The sequence below is a fragment of the Chiloscyllium plagiosum genome, chromosome 13 (genome assembly GCF_004010195.1).
Source record: "Chiloscyllium plagiosum isolate BGI_BamShark_2017 chromosome 13, ASM401019v2, whole genome shotgun sequence".
NCBI lineage: Eukaryota > Metazoa > Chordata > Chondrichthyes > Orectolobiformes > Hemiscylliidae > Chiloscyllium > Chiloscyllium plagiosum.
In genome coordinates this window covers 13188533-13211108 of record NC_057722.1, presented here as the reverse complement: position 1 = coordinate 13211108, position 22576 = coordinate 13188533, and the positions used below count along the sequence as shown (strand labels likewise).

Sequence of the window (22576 nt, the reverse complement as noted above, 5' to 3'; positions counted from 1 at the left end):
ACTTGCCCAGGTTTGTGCTGCACACAAAAAACAGGACAAATTGAACCCGGCTAGTCACTGTCCGATCAGTCTACTCTCGATCATCTGTAAAGTGATGGAAAGTGTCGTCAATGGTACTACCACCTGCTCAGCAATCACCTGCTCAGTGACACCCAGTTTGGGTTCTTCTGGGGCCACTCAGCTCTTGAGCATCATTACAGTCTTGGTTAAATCATGGACAAAAAGAGCTGAATTCCATAGATAGAGGAGAGTGATAGCTTTGATATCTAAGCTTTGAACATGTGTGGCATCCTGGTAAAACTGGAATCAAAGGGAATCAATGGAAAAACTGGTTGGAGTCATAACAGGCACATAGGAAAATGGCTATGGTTGGTAGAGATCAGTTATCTCAGTTCCATCACATCTCTGTGGGAGTTCCTCCAAGTATTATTAAAGGCCCAACCATTTTCAGCTGCTTCATCAATGACCTTGCCTCCATCATAAGGTGAGAAGTGGGAATGTTCACTAATGATTGCACCATCCTGACTCTTCAGATACTGAAGCAATCGATGTTCAAATGCAACAAGATCTGGACAATATCCTAGCTTGGGCTGCAAAGTGGCAAGTAACCACACAAATGTCAGGCAATGACTACATTCAATGCAAGGCAATCTAACCACCGCCCTTTGATATTCAATGGTGTTACCATCATTGAGTCCTGGGGGATACCATTGACTAGAAACATAACTATACTGGCATATAAACACAGTGGCGAACAAGAGTAGGTCAGTGGCCATGAGTATTGCAGTAAGTAACTCACCTCTGACTCCCTAAAGCCTGTCCAGCATCTACAAGGCATAAGTCAGGAGTGTGATGAAATACTCCCCACCTGCCTGGATGAATGCAGCTCCAATATCACTCAAGAAGCTTGACACCATCCAGGACAAAGCAACCTGCTTGATTGGCACGACATCCACAGACATCCACTCTCTCCACCATTGGCACTCAATTGCAACAGTGTGTAATATCTGTAAGATTTGCTGCAGAAATTCACCAAAGATCATTAGATAGCACCGTCCAAACTCACAATCACTTCCACTTAGTAAGACAAGGACAGCAGATACATGGGAACCCCACCATCTGCAAGTTCATCTCCAAGCCACTCACCATCCTGACTTGGAAATACATGGCCACTACTTCATAGCTGCTGGGCCAAAACACTGAAATTCCTTCCCTATGACATTGTGGATCAATCTACAATGGTTCATGAGGGTAGCTCATCACCAATCAAGCAGGCTGCTCCTTTTCTTGGATGATATCAAGCTTCTTAAATGTTGTTGGAGCTGCAACCATCCAGGCAAGTGAGGAAAATTCCATCACACACCTGACTTGTGCCTTACAGATGGTGGACAGGCTTTGGGGAGCTAGGAGGTAAGTTAGTTGCCACCACATTCCTATCCTGTGACCTGCTCTTGTAGCCACTGTGTTTACATGATGAACCCAGTTGAGTTTCTGGTCAATGGTAATACCAAGAATGTTGATAGTGGGGGATTCAGTGATTGTGACACTAATGAATGTCAAGGGACAGTGATTAGATTTTTTTCTTCTTGGAGATGGTAATTGTCTGGAATTTGTATGCACAAATGTTATTTAACAATTCTCTAAGGGTATTGTGGTTCAACCTGTAGCATGTGGACTGCAGCAATTCAAGGATGCAGCTCACTACCAACTTCTCAAGGTAACTAGGGACTGGCAATAAATGCTGGCCAGCCAACAATGTCCACACCCAATGAGTGAATAAAAACAATGAAGGTTATAAAGTCACTGACTTGGAGATATACAGCACGGAAACAGACCCTGTGGTCCAACTCATCCATTCTGACAAGATATCCGAACCTAATCTAGTCCCATTTGGCCCATATCCCTCTAAACCCTTCTTATTCATGTACCCATCCAGATGCCTTTTAAACTTTACAATTGTACCAGCCTCCACCACTTCCTCTGGCAGCCTATTTCATATACACACCACTCTCTGCGTGAAACAATTGCCCCTTAGGTCAGTTTTAAATCTTTTCCCTCTCACCTTTAACCTATGGCCTCTAGTTTTAGACTCCCCAACCCGGGGAAAAGACCTTGGCTATTCACCCTATCCATGTCCCTCATGATTTTATTAAGCTCTGTAAGGTCACCCTTAGCCTCTGACCCTCTGGAAAATAGCCTCAGCCTATTCAGCCTCTCCCCATAGCTCAAACCCTCCAACCCTGGCAACATCCTTGTAAATCTTTCCTTAAACATTTCAAGTTTCACAGCATCTTTCCCATAGCAGGCGGACTTAAACTGAAAGCAGTATTCCAAAACATGGCCTACTCAATGTCCTGGACAGCTGCAAAATCATGTTTTATGTATGTGAATACACAGAATATAGTTAATAAGATTGGGGGTTTGCCTTGAGGGATGATGATGCTGTGGGAATATCAGAGATTTGCTTCAAGGAGGACAGCACTGAGTGTGAATATTTCTGGTTAGAAAAGATGGAAACAAATAAAAAGGAGTGGTGGTGTTATTCTTGGCTAAGCTTCCTTAGTAGGGGTATAGAGTACAACAAAAATAGGGAGGTTACACTGACCCCACCTAAGACACTAGTTTGACCTCAGCAGAAGTGTATTGTCCTGTGTGGCAAGCTATATGAAGGATGCAAATGCAATGGAAAGTGCAGAAGAGAATGGCGCTAGGAATGAGATACTTCAGCCATGAAGATAGTTTGGAGAAGATGGGGATGATTATTTTGGAGAGGTTGAGGGGCAACCTGATAGAAGTTTTCAAAATTGTGATTTGTTAGAACAGAGTAGACTGGAAAAACTGTTCCTATTAACAAATGGGCCAAGAACAGTGTTTTGCAAAAGAAGCAAATGCAAAGTGAGGAAAAAAGTTTTTCACACATCAACTGATCTGAGTTTAGAATGTCATGCCTGGAAGTGTGCTCAAGAAATGTTCAACTGAGGCATTCAAGAGGGCATTGGCTGGTTATTTAAATAGAAATAACAAAAGGCACAAGTCTGGCACCAAGTCTAAATAGTCAGAGACAGTCTGTGCAGACACTATGGGCTCAATGGTTTCCTTCGTTACTGTAACAATTCTGTGATTGTATAAACTTCTCAATAACATTAAAACTGAGAGAAAATATAATTCATACGTTTTTGTGGCACTTTTCATATACATTCATTTCAGCATTCACTAGTAAGCATTGCTAATATGGAGCAATGAGTGAAACTGTGCTCTGAGCAAGTTTCCCACTAAGACTTATACTAAACAGCTGAACATGATTCTTCTTAATATCACACTTTTGTGTCTTGTTAGACAGGCAAACTGGCCTGGATTGAACAGCAACTTTGGCTGCCATTATATTCCAGGTTCCCCAGATTGTGAATCAATGAAGCACTTGCAATGAGGTTCCAATTTGCCTGTGAACCTTAGTGGGATTGAATCACATGTTAATATTTTAGCTGAGCAAAGGCTATGGAAATGCTTGTGGTTGTTTGTCATCCTCTTACTCTCTTACTAACTGTATTCAGAAAATACAATGTTAAATATCATCCAAGTCGATTTACATTCTTATGTGTGAATCTTGCTACTATTTTAAAACAATCATTTAAAATAATCCTGAATGCCAATAATACTTCTGTTCTTATACATTTTAAAATTCTGTTCAATCTGAAAAATAAGTTTGTTCAGCAGAAAAGTGCTAAGCTTTTTATTTCAGGGTCTAGACCTATAACCATCAAGGACAAATGACACTGAGAAAATGAGTTGGTACTTGGTTAAATTTATTTCTCAGTCTTCTTTAGGCTAATTTCAGTCAATAATTATTAATGTTATGATGAAACAATGATAAGACCATAAAACATAGGAGCAGAAATAAGGCCATTCAGCCCAATGAGTCTGCTCCACCATTCAATCATGGCTGATAAATTTCTCAACCCCATTCTCCCACTTTCTCCCCATAACCCTTGATCCATTTGATAATCAAAAACCTATCTATATCAGTCTTAAATATATTCAATTACCTAGCCTCCACAGCCTTCTGTGGCAATTAATTCCACAGATTTACTACTCTCTGGCTGAAGAAGTTTCTCCCTATCTATGTTCTAAAAGGTTTTCCCTTTACTCTAAGGCTGTGCCCTCCAGTCCTGGTCTCTCCTGCCAATGGAAACATCTTCCCAACATCTGGTCTGTCCAGGCCACTCAGTATTCTGTAAGTTTCAATTAGATCTCCCCTCATCCTTCTAAACTCCCATCGAGCATAAAACCCAGAATCCTCAAATGTTCCTCATATGTTAAGCTTTTCATTCCTGAAACCATTCACATGAACCTCCTCTAACATGCTCTCGGGCTAGGAAATATGGGGCCCTATACTGTGCACAACAATCCAAATATGGTCTGACCAGAGCCTTATAGAGCCTCAGAAGTAGATCCATGCATTTGTATTCAAGTCCTCTCAAAATAAATGCCATCATTGCATTTGCCTTCCTAACTACTGACTCAACCTGCATGTTTACCTTGAGAGAATCCTGGACTAGAACTCCAAAGTCTCTTTGCACTTCAGACTTCTGAATTTTCTCCCCATTTAGAAAATAGTCCATGCCTCTATTCTTCCGATCAAAGTGCATGACCTTACACTTTCACACTCCATCTGCCATTTCTTTGCCCACTCTTCCTACCTGTCCAAATCCTTCTGCAGCCTTCCCACCTCCTCAATGCTGCCGTCCCTCTACCTATCTTTGTATCATTTGCAAACTTAGCCAGAATGCCCTCAGTTCATTCATCTAGTTCATTAATGTGTAACGTGAAAAGTTGTGGTCCCAACATTGAGCTCGCAGAACACCACTTGTCACCAGCTTCTATCCTGAGATGGACACTTTTATCCTCACTTTCTTCTTTCTGCCAGACTGTCAAGCTTGGACCCATTCTCACACCTTGCCTCTACACCATGGGCCCTTATGTGACACTCGGTAGCCTCCTGTGTGGCAGAAGTGGATAATGCAGATTCTGGAGATTGGAGTCAAGACCAGACTAGTGCTGGAAAAGCACAGCAGGTCAGGCAGCATCTGAGGAGCAGGAAAATCAACATTTCGGGCAAAAGCCCTTCATCCTGATGAAGGGCTTTTGCCCAAAACATCGAATTTCCTACTCCTCGCATGTTGCCTGACCTGCTGTGCTTTTCTAGCACCACTCTAATCTTAACAGCCTCCTTTGTGGCACCTTATCCAATGCCTTCTTGAAGTCCAGGTCAATAACATCCATTGGCTCTCCTCGGTCTAACCTGCTCATTACTTCCTCAAAGAACTCTAGCAGATGTGTCAGGCATGACCTCCCTTTAATGAAATCATGCTGACTTTGCCCTATTTTACCATACACTTCCAAGTATTCAGAAATCTCATCCTTCACAGTAGATTCCAGAACCTTACCCATGACCGTGGTTAGGCTAGTCAGTCTGTAATTCTCCATCTTTTGCCTTATTCACTTTTTAAACAGGCCCTGATTGTCACGGTGGTACAGTGGTTCTCTGTCCTCAGTGAACCTCTATGTTACACTTTGAGCTGTGAGTCAGTAGGTCATGGGTTCAAGTCTCAACCAGAAGCTTAAACACAAAATCTTGGCAGGAATTTTTGTACAGCACAAGTAAACATCTGCACTGTTTGAGATGCTGTGTTTCAGATGAAATATTAAAATGAAGCTCTTGTCTTCTCAGGTGGATACAAAATATTCCATTAGGCCATTTTAAAGATGAGCAAAAGGGAATAATACCATTAGCAGCATGGTAGCAAATATTTATCACTCAATCAACAAAACTGCAAACAGAGTATCTAGTCATTATCACATTGCAGAACGACATCTTCCTCACTGTTATCAGACTTTTGAATTGACCCCTTTAATGCTAATACTGATCTCTCTGCGCACCTTTTCAGCAGTTGTAACATTGTATGCTGCACTCTGTTCTGTTACCCTGATGCACTTGTATCGTACAATCTGCCTGTAAAGTACTTAAAACAATACTTTTCACTGTACCTCGATACATATGGCAGTAGTAAATCAAATTGGCTGATATGCTTCCTACATTCCACCAATGACAATGATTCTAAAACATTTATTTGACTGGGATATATATCAAATATCAATGCATGTCCTTTCTTCTTTACTGTAGTATGGCTACAGGGAAAAGGATTTTGGGCTTATACACATTCTGGTTTTCTTTGCCTTAAGTCTGACCCTAATCAATAGTGATTAACTGCTATTGATTGACCAGTGATTAATTAACCAGTGATTAGATTTGGTAGAGATTTTTGATTTGACAAAGGTCTTCAAAATAATGAATGGGCTGGACAGGATAGATAAGAAGCTGTTCCAAGTTGTAAAAAAAAAGAAAGACCAAGAGCATAGATTTAAATGAAGTGCCAAAAAAGTAAAGGTGAGGTGAGAAAAGCTTTTTCACACAGAAAGTAGTTAGGGTACAGCACGCACTGCCTGGAAATGTGGTGAGACAGGTTCAATTGAAGCATTCAAGAGGGCATTGGATGATTATTTGGATTGAAGTGCTGTGCACAGGTAAGGGGAAAAGGCAGGAATCTGGCACTAGGCAATACAACCAGTGCAGGCAGAATAGGTTGAATGGCTTCCTTCTGTGCTCTAACAATTCTAACCAGGATGATGGGAGGAAAACAGAATGAACCTTGACCTATTCTCATGAGGTAATGTTTTTCCTTTCCAAATTGCCTGGATGACCTCCATAATAAAGTCAAATTGAGAAGGCTTACGTAGCTTCAGATGGTATTTTTACCTTCTTGCAAAAGACCACCTGATGGTCAAAGAGGAAAAAAATTCGCTGTTTGCTCTTGGCTTGAGGTTGGGAGACTTTTGTTAATTCACCAGAATGGATGAGCTCTGAGCTTCGAGCCAAAACATCTTCACCCTAAAGAAAGAAAGGAAGATCTGATAAGAATCAATTTGGAATGCTTTGTGAGAGATCCCTTCTAAATAGGATTACTTAGCCTTTGCACCTCCAACATACAACATTTATGACAGTAATAAAAACTGTGTAGTAACTGAAATTATACCTGTCCCTCAGAAATGAAGCACCTTTGGTGTGCTACTTAACCTTAAAATTGACTTGTGTGGAGTGGGGAAAATATGCAAGCTTTTCTTCAACTGCAAGTATTGTGCCAGTGATCATATCACAGTTCATGCTAAGTTAAAATTGGAAGAGAGCAGGGATGTTTTCAAAATGCAATGGGTTTTCACAGTAAAAGTCCTTTAGTTACTTGTGCGAACTGGCCTGAAGCCCTACTTTAGACCAACAGTCAAATTGTTAAATCGCTATCTTTCAGTTGCTGCTAAAGTGACCATTTTGCTTATGAGCTGGCACTTTACTAATTCTCTCCCATTAGACCACAATGTAAAACTGAAACCACATGCACCATGGTAAAAACGCTGGAAAGATATGTCAATTCCTCCACAATCAATACCACTTCTCTAACGGGCAGGTCATTTATCAGCATTACAAATCAGCAATATTTCTTTTCAGTGATCAATTTCCTGCACCCTGAAACTAAATTACATGCTCAAGCACATTCTATAGGTCATTTATCTCAGGGAGATTTATATTGATATTGAGTGGTATTAGTTACACCTCCCTGCAGCTACATGGTAATTGCATAACAAGCAACAAATCATGGAATCAACAAAATGTTTTATTTCATTGTAGCTTCCAAGCAATTAGCACATGACACAACAGAAAGGTAGATTTGAACACACCCTCGAGGATTCTTCTTAAAACAGAGCACTGTGCTAATGGTACAGGAACATGGTTACAGCACCTCGATAAAAGTGATTTTTTTTCACACAACACCACACCTTCCATTACCTTGTCAGAAAGTAGGTGTAGGAGATTTAAATGTCAAGGCAAGTATTTGACCAGATGCAAACTACAATCTGCTCCGTCATGCAAGGAGTTTCGGGAAGTCCCTTGTCTCTTCCGTTGTAGCATTACCAGTGTTGCAAGAGGGCTGTATAAGTTGAGGAAATTGGAGGAAAATGTTTTGGTATTACTTAATTTGAACCTGCAAATGAGTGTTGGCATGTGCATGGTCCCATCAAAGCAAACAGAAGAACTTTTGTGTGCTTCACATGTTGGCATTGAAGAAAAAGATAGAATTGTTAACTGCTGACTATCCAACTCAGGGAGTACCCTATAGGTTTCTACCTTTCACTCCCAAGTCCCAGGAATCCGGAATGGTTAGGTCAGGTGGATTTTGATGAAATTCCACTGAAAACCTTTAATGAATAATGTCCCCATAACATAAATGGAGAATATATAGTTTTTCAATTTGCCAATCTTCACATATCCAGTTTCATTGGTGAGAAGCTCCAGGCAGACAACTGGAGAAAATCAACTGTCCAACTCAAAATCAGGCAGTGTCCAAACTTACCCGAAAGCACTGATTATAATAGGATTATCCACTCCATATGAGGTAAATGCAATCTGTATTTAAATGGATTTCTCAGGAGTTTATTTTAGTTATGAGAATAATGTGAAATCATAGAATCCCTACAGTGTGGAGACAGGTCCTTCAGCCCAACAAGTCCATTTCGACCCTCTGAAGAGTATCCCACCCAGACCCATTCCCCTATACTATTACTCCACATTTACTCCTAACTAATGCACCTAACATACACATCCCTGGACACTATGGGCAACTTAGCATGGCCAATTCACCTAACCTGCACATCTTTGGACTGTGCGAGGAAACCACAGCACCTGGAGGAAACCCATGCAGACAGGGTGAGAATGTGCAAACTCCACACACACAGTCACCAGAGGCTGAAATTGAACCTGGATCCCTGGCACTGTGAGGCAGCAGTGCTCACCACTGAGCCACCGTGCCAAAATATTATTTTAACACCACTGGAAGAGAGTTAGCAAAGTTTCAAAACATTTGTGATGGCAATTATGAGGAACTGTTGCAGTAAGCACATGAATCAGTGAGAAGGAGATTCATGTGGCAGTTTCTTCCTTGATCAGAGTAGCTGACTTCCTCACAACCTTACATCTACTACACAGCCATGAATCAATTTCCTGGGCTGAGGGTCACTGGATGTATTCACACTGGAGTTCTGTCCGGATTCTCCCAATTAACAATCCATCCCTGATGCATCATGAAATGCAGCCTAACATTTGCAAGAACAGAGTATTCCTGAAGACTGACAGAGCCTGAGCAATACAGCTCTCAGCAAATGTCAATGCCTACCCATGTTAATACTCTATATGGTGCACAATCACGGTCTCCCACTCTCTGCCATCTCTACTCCCACACCAGGTGTTGTATGTGCTGAGTGCATACTAGAAGCAAAACTGAAATATGATCAGTGAGCTGACGCCAGACTAGCCATTAAATATATTTTCTTCTGATGGTCTGACTGAGTTTTCCAGTGGAATCTAGCCTATAAACTCAGTTTATCACTAACATAACAAAAGGACAAGTTATGAGCACTGAGAAATATAGTGGATCATGGAATGCTTTACCACATGGAGCAACCTTTGCAGAACCTCCAACAGCATATGAAAGGAAAATCAATAAATAATTGACAAAGGAATGGTATAGAGAAAGGATAGGCAAATGGGTTAGTGAACGGCTTCAGCTGAGAACTGGATCCAGGATAGTCAGTTTGGGCCAAGTAACTAAATAACTGTGGCGTTAAGCAAAACAAAAGAATGCAGGCATGAAAGAAAACAATTTATGCTTACTGTAAAGGAAAGTGAAGCTAAATCTACAGATCACAAGTAAACAAAATGTGTGATGATGGCAAACAGAGTCTGGGCTCCTACCTCCCAGTTCTCAATTGAACTTTGCCATTGGGCAATTTTGTCGAGGTTTTCCAGCCGCCTCTTGCGCTCATTAATCAATTTGGCAACGTTCTTCATGGCATTCAATGCAGCCTCCACATCATTGTAATCTCTGGATGAAAGATATTAATTATCATATATTACAGGAGGGAACATACACAATAATGGAAGCAAACCCTCTGCAAATACAATCTGAATGATTTCAAAGAAAAACTGCCACCCATTTGATCTGATATAAATCACTTTATTTGTGTGAGGCATATCATACGTGTGTGCGGACATTTATTTTTTTTACTGCCACCTGTTCCAGCTTTTCAATCTATGAACCTTGGACTTTAACACTTAATAGTAAGGTCCTAGGGAGTGTTGCTGAACAAAGAGACCTCGGAGTGCAGGTTCATAGCTCCTTGAAAGTGGAGTCGCAGGTAGCTAGGATAGTGAAGAAGGCATTTGGTATGCTTTCCTTTATTGGTCAGAGTAGTGAGTACAGGAGTTGGGAGGTCATGTTGCGGCTGTACAGGACATTGGTTAGGCCACTGTTTGAATATTGTGTGCAATTCTGGTCTCCTTCCTATTGGAAAGATGTTGTGAAACTTGAAAGGGTTCAGAAAAGATTTACAAGGGTGTTGCCAGGGTTGGAGGATTTGAGATATAGGGAGAGGCTGAACAGGCTGGGGCTGTTTTCCCTGGAGCGTCGGAGGCTGAGGAGTGACCTTATACAGGTTTACAAAATGATGAGGGGCATGGATAGGATAAATAGACAAAGTCTTTTCCCTGGGGTCGGGGAGTCCAGAACTAGAGGGCATAGGTTTAGGGTGAGAGGGGAAAGATATAAAAGAGACCTAAGGGGCAACGTTTTCACACAGAGGGTGGTACGTGTATGGAATGAGTTATCAGAGGAAGTGGTGGAGATTGGTACAATTGCAACATTTAAGAGGCATTTGGATGGGTATATGAATAGGAAGGGTTTGGATGGATATGAGCCGGGTGCTGGCAGGTGAGACTAGATTGGGTTGGGATATCTGGTCGGCATGGACAGGTTGGACCAAAGGGTCTGTTTCCATGCTGTACATCTCTATGACTCTATGACTCTACATACCAGGATAATAAAGCATTCTAAATCATACAAAATTTTGGTTGGTTTTGCTTTGACAGCTGCATGAGTATGATAATGCAACCAGTTTAGGTTCTAGTTTCAGGAATTAATGCCTTGTCTTTCATTATAGTGTGTTTCTGTGAGTTATGATGGTTCCACTTCCCTGAAATACTGTTTAATTTTTGTACATATCATAGAGTCAAACTGCACGAGAACAGCCCCTTCAGTCCAACCAGTCCATGCCGAACATAATCCCAAACTAAACTAGTCCCACCTGTCTACTCCTGGCCCATATCCTTCTAAACCTTTCCAACTGATGTATTTATCCAAATGTCTTTTAAATGTTGTTATCGTGCCCACATCCACCCTTTCCTCAGGAAGTTCATTTCACTTGCAAACCACACTCTGTGTAAAAAAATTGCCCCCATATCTTTTTTAAATCTCTCTCCTTTAACCTTAAAAATGTGCCCCTGGTGTGGAAACTCCCCCATCTTCGAGAAAAGACATGATTTTATAAACTTCTATAGGGTCACTTCTCAACCTCCTACGCTCCAGTGAAGAATGTCCCAGTTCATTCAGCCTTTCTTTATAACTCATGATGAAGGATGTCCATTTTGAGGTAAGATTTTCTCAACCTATTAACAACTACATCTACAAGAAATGTAGATATTATCTGAGCCTGTGGACACAGAACAAAGAGCTCAACAAATTATTGTTTTATTTATACCTACATAACTCATAAATACATAGAGATTTACACAACAGAAAAAAGGCTCTCAGTCCTTCGGCCAATCACATTTGCACCAGTCAAAATCAAGCACCGAACTATTCTAATTCCATTTTCCTGCATTTGATCCATAGCCTTGCATGCCTCGGCATCACAAGTGCACATCTGAATATGTAAGAGTCATAAAGCTGTACAGCAAGGAAACAGACCTTTCAGTCCAACATGTCCATATCGACCAGATATCCCACCCCAATCTAGTCTCACCTGCCAGCATTTGGATCATATCCCTCCAAACCCTTCCTACTCATACACCCATCATTTAAATGTTGCAATTGTACTAACCTCCATCAATTCCTCTGGCAGCTCATTCCATACATGTGCCACTCTTAAATGTTATAAAGGTTTCTGCATTTACTACCCTTATATGCCAGAGATTTCTAACACCCTCTGGATGAAAAGGTTTTTCCCACATCTCCTCTAAACTTTCTTCCTCTCCATTTCTCAGTCTGTACTTAAATCCCATGTTTACCCACAGTAGTATAACTTATGGCTGTGAATCAATAGGTCTGAATTAGCAACTAGGAGAAGGTGAGGACTACAGATGCTGGAAAGTCAAAGTCGAAAAGTATGGCGCTGGAAAGGCACAGCAGGTCAGGCAGCATCCGAGGAGCAGGAGAGTTGATGTTTCAGGCATGAACCCTTCGTCAGGAATGCGGAGGGAGAACGGGGCTGAGAGATAAATAGTGAGGATTAGGAGCAAGGTAGGTGAGAAGGCGATAGATGGATGCAGGTGGGAGAGGGTGGAGCAGATAGGTGGGAAGGGAGATGGACAGGTAGGACAGGTCAAGAGGGCAGGGCCAAGTTTGAGGGTTGGATCTGGGATGAGATAAAGGGAGGGGAGATATGGAAACTGATGAAGTCAAAATTGATGCCGTGTGGTTGTAGGGTCCCGAGGCAGAAGATGAGGTAACTTTCCTCCAGTTGGCTGGTGACTTTGATTTGGCAGTGGAGGCTCTGGACTTGCATGTCTTTGGGAGAGTGGGAAGGGGAGTTAAAGTGGTTGGCCACAGGGCGGTGTATTAGAAACTAGTATTTAGCACTGAAATATAGCTTCTTTAGTACAATTTGTATTAAGGAACCAAATGAACCAAATAATTACTAGGAACATAAACAGGCCATTCAGCCCTTGTAGCCTGTTTTATCATTCAATTTGATTATGGTTGATCTATAACTCAAGCTCATTCATCTGACATTACATAGCATCTCTTGATATTTTTTCCAACTAAAAACCTACGGACATCAGTCTCATAAGTTTCAATTGACCTTGTATCCATACCCTTTTGGAAGGAAGAATTCAAGATTTTTACTGCCCATTGTTTGAAATAGCATTGCCTAATTTTGAGCATAGCTCTGATTTGAGAGTTACCCATCCTCTTGTTGGATTCTCTAGTCTAAGAACCAACTTCTCCTTATACACCCTGTTCAATTACGAAAGTAATTTAAACACCTCAATTTAGTTACATCTTAACCACTATAACTAAATCATAACACCCACATTTTTGCATACTTTTGAGATTCGGTTTAACATTCCATCAACCTGTTTGATTAACACTGGCTTTTAATGAGCTTTTAATCCAACTGCTCTTCCACAATTTCTCGCCTCTCACCATTCAAGTAAATATTTTTCCTAATGGATTCAAAGATCAGGATGATCCTGACATTGAGCCCAATTGCAGATCTGGACCCTGCATGGGAGGGCAATGGGACCACAGTGGTGAATTAGAAGACCATCACTAAGACTGCAATTAATTTTGGATAGCATCTAGTTCTCAGCCGAACTGGACCAGTCAACCATTAGAAGTGGCTTTTGCTGAGGCTGTAAGGGGAATGATTTGTGCACCCCTACAGGGATCATATACATTTCACTGTCAGGATCAGGCAGGAAGGCCCAGGTAATTTTTTTTCTTTTATTTATTCATGGAATATGGTATCACTAAGCAGGCCAGCATTTATTTCCCATCCATAATTGCCCAAAGAGCAATTAAAACTCAACCACATGACTGTGAGTCTGGGTCACATACAGGACCGATTACATAAGGATGGCAGTTTCTTTCCCTAAAAGACATTAGTGAACCAGGTGGGCTTTTCCAACAATTGACAAGGGCTTCAAGATCATTAATAGACCCTTAATTTCAGATGCTTCTAAACAAAAAACTGAATTCAAATTCCAAAATGGTGGGATTGCGAACCCAGAACATTACCTTGGTCCCTGAATTTATAAGGCTAGTGATAATACGACTAGGCTGTTGCCTCACCTAATTTCTAGCTTTGATTGTGAGTTTATCTACACTACTCTGACAACAGGAGAACCAAAAGTCAGTTTCTTGATTTAAAAATATCCACTTGGTTCACTCAATGAGTTCTCTGGTTTTCTTAAGTGCTGATTCCCTCCATGAGTATTACTTGCACAGTGTCAGCTCACTTAGTCCTTACCTGTGCTCTGGATTGGTGTACTTGAGCAACTCTGCCAACTGAAGTGGGTATTTGCAGATCTTCTGGACTGGTGTGAGCAGAAAGCCATCCAGTGAGATGTCGATCATCTTCTGAAGCAGCCGACATGCCTCGAAAAAGTACACGTACTTGTTGATCTTCATGAGTTTGGAGAGCTCGGTGTAAGCGTTAGGATGGTTGTTGCAGTACTCGGAGTATATCTGGAAATCTGTCTGCTGAAAAGAAGCAGCAGCACTGGAAGGTCAGCAATTAATTCACATGGTAAAAAAACTGGTGTGTGAGTTGGGCTGACCTTCATTATCAGAGAACCTCTCTGGGACACACACACCAACCAACCCCACTGCCCTGTGACCAAACATATCAACACCCCCCTTCCCAGTCCACCAAAGACATGCAGGTCCTGGGCCGCCTCCACCATCAAATTCTTGTCACCTGTTGCCTGGAGGAAGAACTCCTCATATTCTGCCTTGGGACATTCCAACTGCACGGGATAAATGTCAATTCCACCAGTTTCTTGATTTCCCCTCCCCCACTTTATCCTAGATCCAACCCTCTTAACTCCGCATCGCCCTCTTGAATAGTCCTATCCTGTCCACCTTCCTTCCCACCTATCTACTCTACCCTCCACTCTAATCTATCACTTCCACTTCCACCTTCATCTACCTATCACATTTTCAGCTACCTTCCCCCCAGCCCCAGCCCCCTCCCATTTCTCTCTTAGTCCCCTTGGGCCCACCCCACATTCCTGATGAAGAGCTTAGGCTCCTCGGATGCTGCCTGACTCACTTTTCCAGTGCCACACTTTTTGTCTTGGTTATCTGCCCCATTTTCATCCCTGTGTGCACATATCACAAAACACAAAATCCTCAGCTTGCAGATATTGAGGCTACGCAAAGCAGTGTTAACATATACCAGCCAGACCCAGAAGCAGGATCTCCACTGGATTTCAGTGTTGCTGGGTTGGTGGAGAAGAGCTAGCCCAGGGTTTTTGATTGGTGTGGTGATTGGCTGTGATTTGATTTTGATTTTGATTGGCTGTGGTGATGGTTGTGAGGTAAGGTGTGGGAACAATGGGGGAAGGGGTAGAGTCAGACACCTGGTAGTTTGTTCACAATATGGAGGAAAAGTCCACACTCAAGGTGAAGGTGCTGCATTTGTAGAGTTCGAATTAAGTTGCCAATGAAGGAGGGTGGGCTCCCAAGCTGGGAAGCACAATGAGATAACCCAATACCTTTACCAGGAAAGATTGGCAATGCTAAGGCAAAACAGCAAGATAAATAGTACACTCAGATAATTGCCTGCTCAAAACTTGCAATGATAGAAGGTCCAGTGCTGTTGCTGCATTTGTAGAGTTCAAATTAAGTTGCCAATGAAGGAGGGTGGGCTCCCAAGCTGGGAAGCACAATGAGATAACCCAATACCTTTACCAGGAAAGATTGGCAATGCTAAGGCAAAACAGCAAGATAAATAGTACACTCAGATAATTGCCTGCTCAAAACTTGCAATGATAGAAGGTCCAGTGCTGTTAGCGCAATCAGCACTTATGTGAAACTCCTTCACATGAAAGGTTTTAGCCTTCGACCTCTCATGTCTGCAACTTAGTTGTTGGGCCTATCACAGAAAGCCCCACTGATGGCCTTCTGGCACTCGGATGCTGCCAACCTTCAAACAAAGCGGGTATGCGGACAGTGCTGAAATGGTCTGATGCCAAAGAAATGACATCTGAAAATGGCCACGAAGTGTGGCCTTAACTGGCTTAATTGGCTGCTGTAGGTGAGTGGGCAGAAGTGGGTACTGCAGATGCTGGAGATTACAGTCAGATTAGAATGAAAGGCTGATGAAGGGCTTTTGCCCGGAACGTCGATTTTCTTGCTCCTCAGATGCTATGTGATGTGCTGTGTTTTTCCAGCAACATTCAAATCTCTGCTGTAGTTGAGTGGTCCATTCAACAACTGAGAAATGGCCATTAGTGGAATGACTGACAGCAGAGTCCATCTCTATGCACAATTAAACAGAGACTTGGCGGTGTACGTACCAAGGGTTATTTTACTATTTTGGGGACCTGTCATTTAGATTACTTTACAGTGTGGAAACAGGCCCTTCGGCCCAACAAGTCCACACCAACCCGCCGAAACGCAAACCACCCATACCCCTACATTTACTCCTTATCTAACACTACGGACAATTTAGCATGGCCAATTCACCTAACCTGCACACTTTGGACTGTGAGAGGAAACCGGAGCACCCGGAGGAAACCCACGCAGACACGGGGAGAATGTGCAAACTCCACACAGTCAGTCGCCTGAGGCGGGAATTGAACCCAGGTCTCTGGCGCTGTGAGGCAGCAGTGCTAACCACTGTGGCACTGTGCCAAACCAATTTGACATTACTGTTTGTGCAGGAATAAAATTCTCTTTCTTCTGTGCTGTAGCTATTCTGAGTCATTGATATTTTATATATCCTACTGATAGAACACCAAAATATAACACCTAAACATGTGATCTCTTCATTTACTTTATTGCTCTTGGTATTCAAATTGGCTGCCACATTTCCTGCATTAAAACAGTTGTAAACATTCCATAAAATTTGTTCCCTGGCAACATCCTTAGATACTGTTCAAGTCTGAATGAGATTGTTTGCAATCTGGGATCTAATTTGATCCTGAGCTCAATTTGCTACCACATATCCTCTCAAAGAAGACTGTCCACTTTCATGACAGTAATATTTCCTGACTCAGCTCCCCCTTCAGCTCATCTGCTCCTGAAACCCTCATTCATATTTTTATTACCTTTAGACTGGACCATTCCAATGTTTTCTGGTAGGTGTCCATTACCGTTTAGCATCTGTAAAGCCAGATGACATTTAAAACTGTACTGCCAATATTTAAAACTGTACTTCCTCCAAAGTCCCATTCATCCTATGTTCACTGATCTAAACTGGTACTATCTCAATTTTGCAATTCTCATTCTTGTTTTCAAATCCTCTGTTGTCTTGCCTTTCCCTATAATCTCTTCCAGTAATCTCTTCCAGTCTGAACCTTCCAAGATTCTTACACACCTCCTATTCTAGCCTCTTGTGCATCCCTGATTTTCTTCACTTCACCACTGTCAGCTTTCATATCCTGGGCCTGATCTGGAAGTTCCTCCGTGAATGCCTTTGCCTTAATACCTCTCCACCCTCCTTTAAGATGCTCCCTAAAACCTGCCTCATTGACCCAGGTTTCTGGATTCTTGTTCCAATATATGTGGCACATCATCAAACTTTGCTTGGCAATTGATCCTGTGGATCACCTTGGGATGCTTTACTATTTAAAAGATGCTATATAAATGGAAATTGTTATTATTGTGCAATTCAATAGAGCTTCAATGACTGAGAAGGTCTAAAGTCCATAAATGGAAATTATTTCCCGCACTCTCATTATATTTCAGAGTCTTTGATTCTAACACTTCTGTTGAAACTGCTATTAAAAAATCAAATAGAGAAGAACCAAAATTATTTTGCCCCTCAGCGAATTACTTGTGTGTGTAAGCAGAAGAGTCAGAACTACTCACATATTCAAGGAAGCAGGAACCAATCTCACTCAGGTGGGGCTGATCTTTATTGAACTTCTTCTCCAGACCTTTAAGAAATTTCTTCTGGAATTTGTAAATGTCTTCAATGTTCCCAAAGATGGTCCTTAACTGCTCCTCTGTGAACATGTCTGTCCTTTTTCGGCACTGCTTAACATAACCCTGTGGGAAAAATGTGTAATTTTACTGCACATTTCACTCTGAGGGCTGGAGGGGAGCAGAATGGCTCTTGCATTTGCAGATTAATGGATAATTCTCAAATATTTGTTTCGACCTATTATTGTGCTCAGCCCCCAGTTCAAAGACTCATTGTATGTCTAGAGCAATCTGTACTAATTAAAATTACATTGCGAAAGACCTTGATGCTTGACAACAGGCTGTGGGGTTGCTTATGAAGAATTTTCTATGTGGCTAGTGTTTTATTATTGCTCAGATCTTACACTCCAACTTCAAGATAACCAGATAATATCAAATTACATTATCCAGTTTATCAGTTTTATCTATCTTCATCGATACCATTATACAATTATACCAGACAATGTCCCCTTCCCTCAAGGGGAAGGACAATTTAAATACCAGATCATATGGACAAATCTTCCACATGACCAGAGAACCGAGGTCAGATGTATCCCCTGTCTCTAGTTTAGGATCAGTGCATGGCAGAGCACTTAAAGGAGGAAGCAAATTATTCTAATGTTGTGTAGTTGGTCCTCCCCCAAAAATTGGAGGAATCTTGCCATTCATGGACCATGTGTGGAAGCAGGATATTTTTGTTTTGAGAAACTTGCGGCCTAGCTTGTTCTGAAAGCATATCCAATCAAACAGCAATAAGGAAGCTGATTGGCTGCTGTCAAGCTTTTTGCCAGAATTGCAAAACCGGACCAGAGATCCAGCCCATCTGGGGCTGCTGGCCAATCAGAGGCTGACATCTCAGTCGCATCACCAATGCTGCCCAGACACCGCCCCCTTGGACCCACAGATGGAGGATCAGAAGTCGGAAAAATGTACGCACTGATGGGGTTTCTGGGGTTGGTATCATGGGGACAGAATGGGCAGATGGTCAGAGGCAAGGGCAAAGGGTGGTTCACGCGTGTCATATGCCTGACCTTGGTCTAATTGCTTCAAATTATATCAACTATTGCAGATCAAGAGAACCCATCATTCCACCCAAGCTAGTAGCCCGCCTGCACTGGGTTACCAGTCAACTGGCATTTTCTCATCCTGCCTGGAGCTGAAGTAACGGTGTGCCAGGAAAGATGAGGCACTGACACTAAGTTACAACTTCAGGGCATTAATTCGTGGTTGGTTGAAAATTTGACCAAATCTGAGTCTTCCCACACTGAGAACCTGATTTCTGAGGTGGCGGGAATGGGCTGAGTATCTTCCAGTTTTGGTGCACTTGATTATATATCCTTTCCACTGATCCACTGACCACCTCCACAGCCAGCCCACCCTTACTCGCTCTTTGGAAGAGGAAAGTTCTGCCCAAAATGTCTATACGTTCAAGGAATGAGCTGGTCAGGAAGATCCAGAGTCTGATTCTTCATCTGTATTTTGCTAACAAATCTCAGCCAAAGCAGTGCTAGGTGGACTACCTGGGAATTTGGAACTAGCCAAACACTTGTGATTATGTGAGCTGAGGGAAAACTCAGGCTTAACTGCAATGCCTCTATAGTTGAACAGCCAATATTTGCCAGCTGTCAAAATCAGTCACTGGCAGTTGGGTGACTATCAGAGTTAACTAGACCCCTTGGGGCCATGCTGCAGAGAAACTTTCAGGAGAGAAAGGACCACATTACAAAAAAACAGACAAGCAAGAACACGATCATCTTGTGGATTAACTTGAAATAGCAAAGGTACACAAACTAGGAAGAGAAATGAAGTATCGAGACAGGATATGAACTTGGAGTTTACTGCAATTGAAATCAAATTAATCTTAGCTCTGAATGAAACATTCTTAATTAAATTCTCTTCGTGGCTAAATGTCCAGCTTCTGAAGATGGGTGTCAACAAAGTTGAGAACCTTTTTTTAATCAGTTTCCGATATATTTAGTACAGCAGTGACACTGCGCCTGAGGAGATTCACAAGAAATCCATACCTCTTCCTTAACTTTTCTCAGCACCACTGATGTCATTCCAGATTAAATGAGGTTGGTGCAAGGAGTAAGAATTTCCTCCTCTTTTAGGTAATATTCATATTAATGTCACCCACGTCAGGATTTGCAAAGATTGGTCAATGCCCTGAACAGCAGTCCACAGCCTTCAACTGTATAGAATCAGCATTTGCTCACTGAGGTAAACATTTGCATTTCCCAACCTGCCCATTACTTAGAATAGAAACATAGATACATAGAAAGTAAGTGTAGGAGTAGGCCATTTGGCCATTTGAGCCTGCACCACCATTCTATATAATCATGGCTGATCATGCAATTTCAGTATCCCACTCCCTTTCTCTCCTACGTTCTCTCCCCACCTCTTGATCCCTTTAGCTGCAAGGGCCACATTCGGTCCCTTCTGTGTGTATCTAACAAACTGACCCCAAGAGCTTTCTGTGGTAGACAATAAAGTTTCAGACTTGCTGCAGGTTGACACCAAATACATGTAATTTTGTGTTTAGAAAGTAGACCCTGAAAATCCATGAAGCAATGTTTCCACATTTCCAACAATATATTTCTACGACATAACGAGAAATATAGAAGGACTGATACTTGGCCTGAAATCATCCTCTCTAAAAGCCGCAAATGAATAGCAATTTTTAAATGTGCTATTCCTAACCTTACCTCACAGATATCCTTTAAATGTTTGATATAATCATTCTCAGTGCTCATAATCTCACTGATAACATTGGTTCGCATCTGGTCTTTCTTTGATTGGCCTGTGGCCAGTCGACGGTTGGCACTGTTGGCATCTTCAGGTTTTCCGTCCTCGACCCTGACTGGGTATTCTTCCATGGGCTCATCCTGGTTGACCCACAACTTTAGAAGTAAAAGAAGAAAATGAAACAAAACCAAATGTGTACATAATTTATTTTCTTTCCAACTGGAACTATCATCATAACGAGATCCGGGATGTTTGTGCAGTCATGATTTACGATAATGGCCCGAAACAAATTCATTCCAATGCTTCCATTACTTCTTTTTTCTGTCATTTTTGAATCTGTCAAGTTTCTACTGATCACTCATTTTCCCTTCACTCCACTTTTCTGTGTGTGATTTCTGTCAACTAGGTTTGTTGCTGGAATTGCCTTGTTAAGACGATGAAGATTTATCCATTTTAAGTCATCCCTCTTTGATATTTCCTTCAATACCAATTTCTTTAGGTCAGTCTCTATGTTTTGAAATATTGATAAAGCACCTTTATTTCAATCGATCCCTTCTGTAAATTAAAGTTCTAATTCTATTCTTAAACAATGACCATTATTGACAACCTGAAGGAGAGAGTGGTCTGCCAGTCATCTTCACTGTAAACCATCATCAAAGCTGTATTTTAGGGTAGTTCTTCAATACTGTCCATGAGTTCCCAATCAGGACATTTGGGATTTTCCTGTGTTTGTGCTAAGCAGTTTGCATGTTGCATCACACTGAGACATCAGGGAAGCTAATGCAGCTCAAATCTTAATTAGACATTGCTAAATTTCCATTGAAGTCATTAATAAAAACAACTCCTATACAATTTTATTGAAATGTTTTAAACTCAATCCACAGGACAATTCAATTTTCTTTTCAACATATAATAACATTTGGCTTAATCAGTGTCGATTGTAGTGGCCATTAAACAAAACATGTAGTTTCATACTCTTGTATCGAGTACAATATCAAACAAAATGTCTGCTCGCCACAGCCAATGTTTTTAAAAGCATATAAAAAGCAACATTAATTTACTCCTGTTGTTTTGTAGCATGTAGGAATGTAGGGAAATTTTAGGGAAACACAATTGCCCCAGTTGGTCTCATTCAACATCAGAAGTTACACAATATACCGTTGAAGGTCACTCATTGAAAACTTGCATGTTAAGGTTAGGTAGTAAATAAGACCAAAATCCATCGGACATTTTGAACCATTTCAATAAGTGGCATTAAGGGGTAATTTGGTTGAACTTGCAACCCTCTATAGGAACGCCATTTGATTTGGAAAGTGCAGCAATAACAAAATGTAGATTCATGCTCACTGCCAAGACTGCAGGATCAGTGGATTTAACTCTCTGGGTTTATACCAAATATCTGCATACTCAAAAAAAGATACTTAATTTCCAGCAATTGATTTTTTGAAATGACTATTTTTGTACTGTGGTTCTATAATATCTTTTATCTTAGGATTTTATTTATTGCCATTTGATCTGCACCATGCAAACCATACAGACAAGAAATCAGAATTAAATGGTGGACTACTGAATGCAAACTGAGGTAGTGCTTCAGATTGCAGACCTGATGGTAGCTATAAGCTGCTAGTGCTCCTTCCTCAGTCTCTGTCATATGACAACTGTTCAATTCAATGTCTTAGTTGTCCTTCCACCCACTCCAATTTTATCAATCTTCCTCCCTACATGCAATGGTCCTTACCCGTACAAAGCTGGCAGGGAACCAGCCTTCACTGTCCGCGATCCTGCCCCACCACCACTCTTTGTTGGTAGCATCCACTACTTCAATGACATCACCAGCCTTGAAGCCCAGCTCCTGGACATCCATAGTGACATGGTCCCAGAGAGCCTCTGCATACACCACACTGCCATCGCTGATGAGCTGCAAGAGATCAAATAAAATCTTACGTGAGTTACCTGTACAATGCAGTATAAAAATT

General features: G+C 41.6%; 1 protein-coding gene across 6 annotated transcripts in view; it reads right to left on the bottom strand.

The window, feature by feature from the left end:
• arhgef4 (Rho guanine nucleotide exchange factor (GEF) 4) overlaps positions 1-22576 on the bottom strand; it is a 294049-nt gene that overhangs the window by 20261 nt on the left and 251212 nt on the right. For all 6 annotated transcript variants that reach the window (XM_043701908.1, XM_043701907.1, XM_043701909.1 and 3 more), the window contains 6 exons: positions 22339-22518; positions 20561-20755; positions 17763-17942; positions 14194-14426; positions 9860-9989; positions 6815-6946 (listed from right to left, as the gene is read on the bottom strand). In XM_043701908.1, coding sequence (XP_043557843.1) covers positions 6815-6946; positions 9860-9989; positions 14194-14426; positions 17763-17942; positions 20561-20755; positions 22339-22518 — 1050 coding nt within the window. The remainder of the gene's footprint in view (positions 1-6814; positions 6947-9859; positions 9990-14193; positions 14427-17762; positions 17943-20560; positions 20756-22338; positions 22519-22576) is intronic.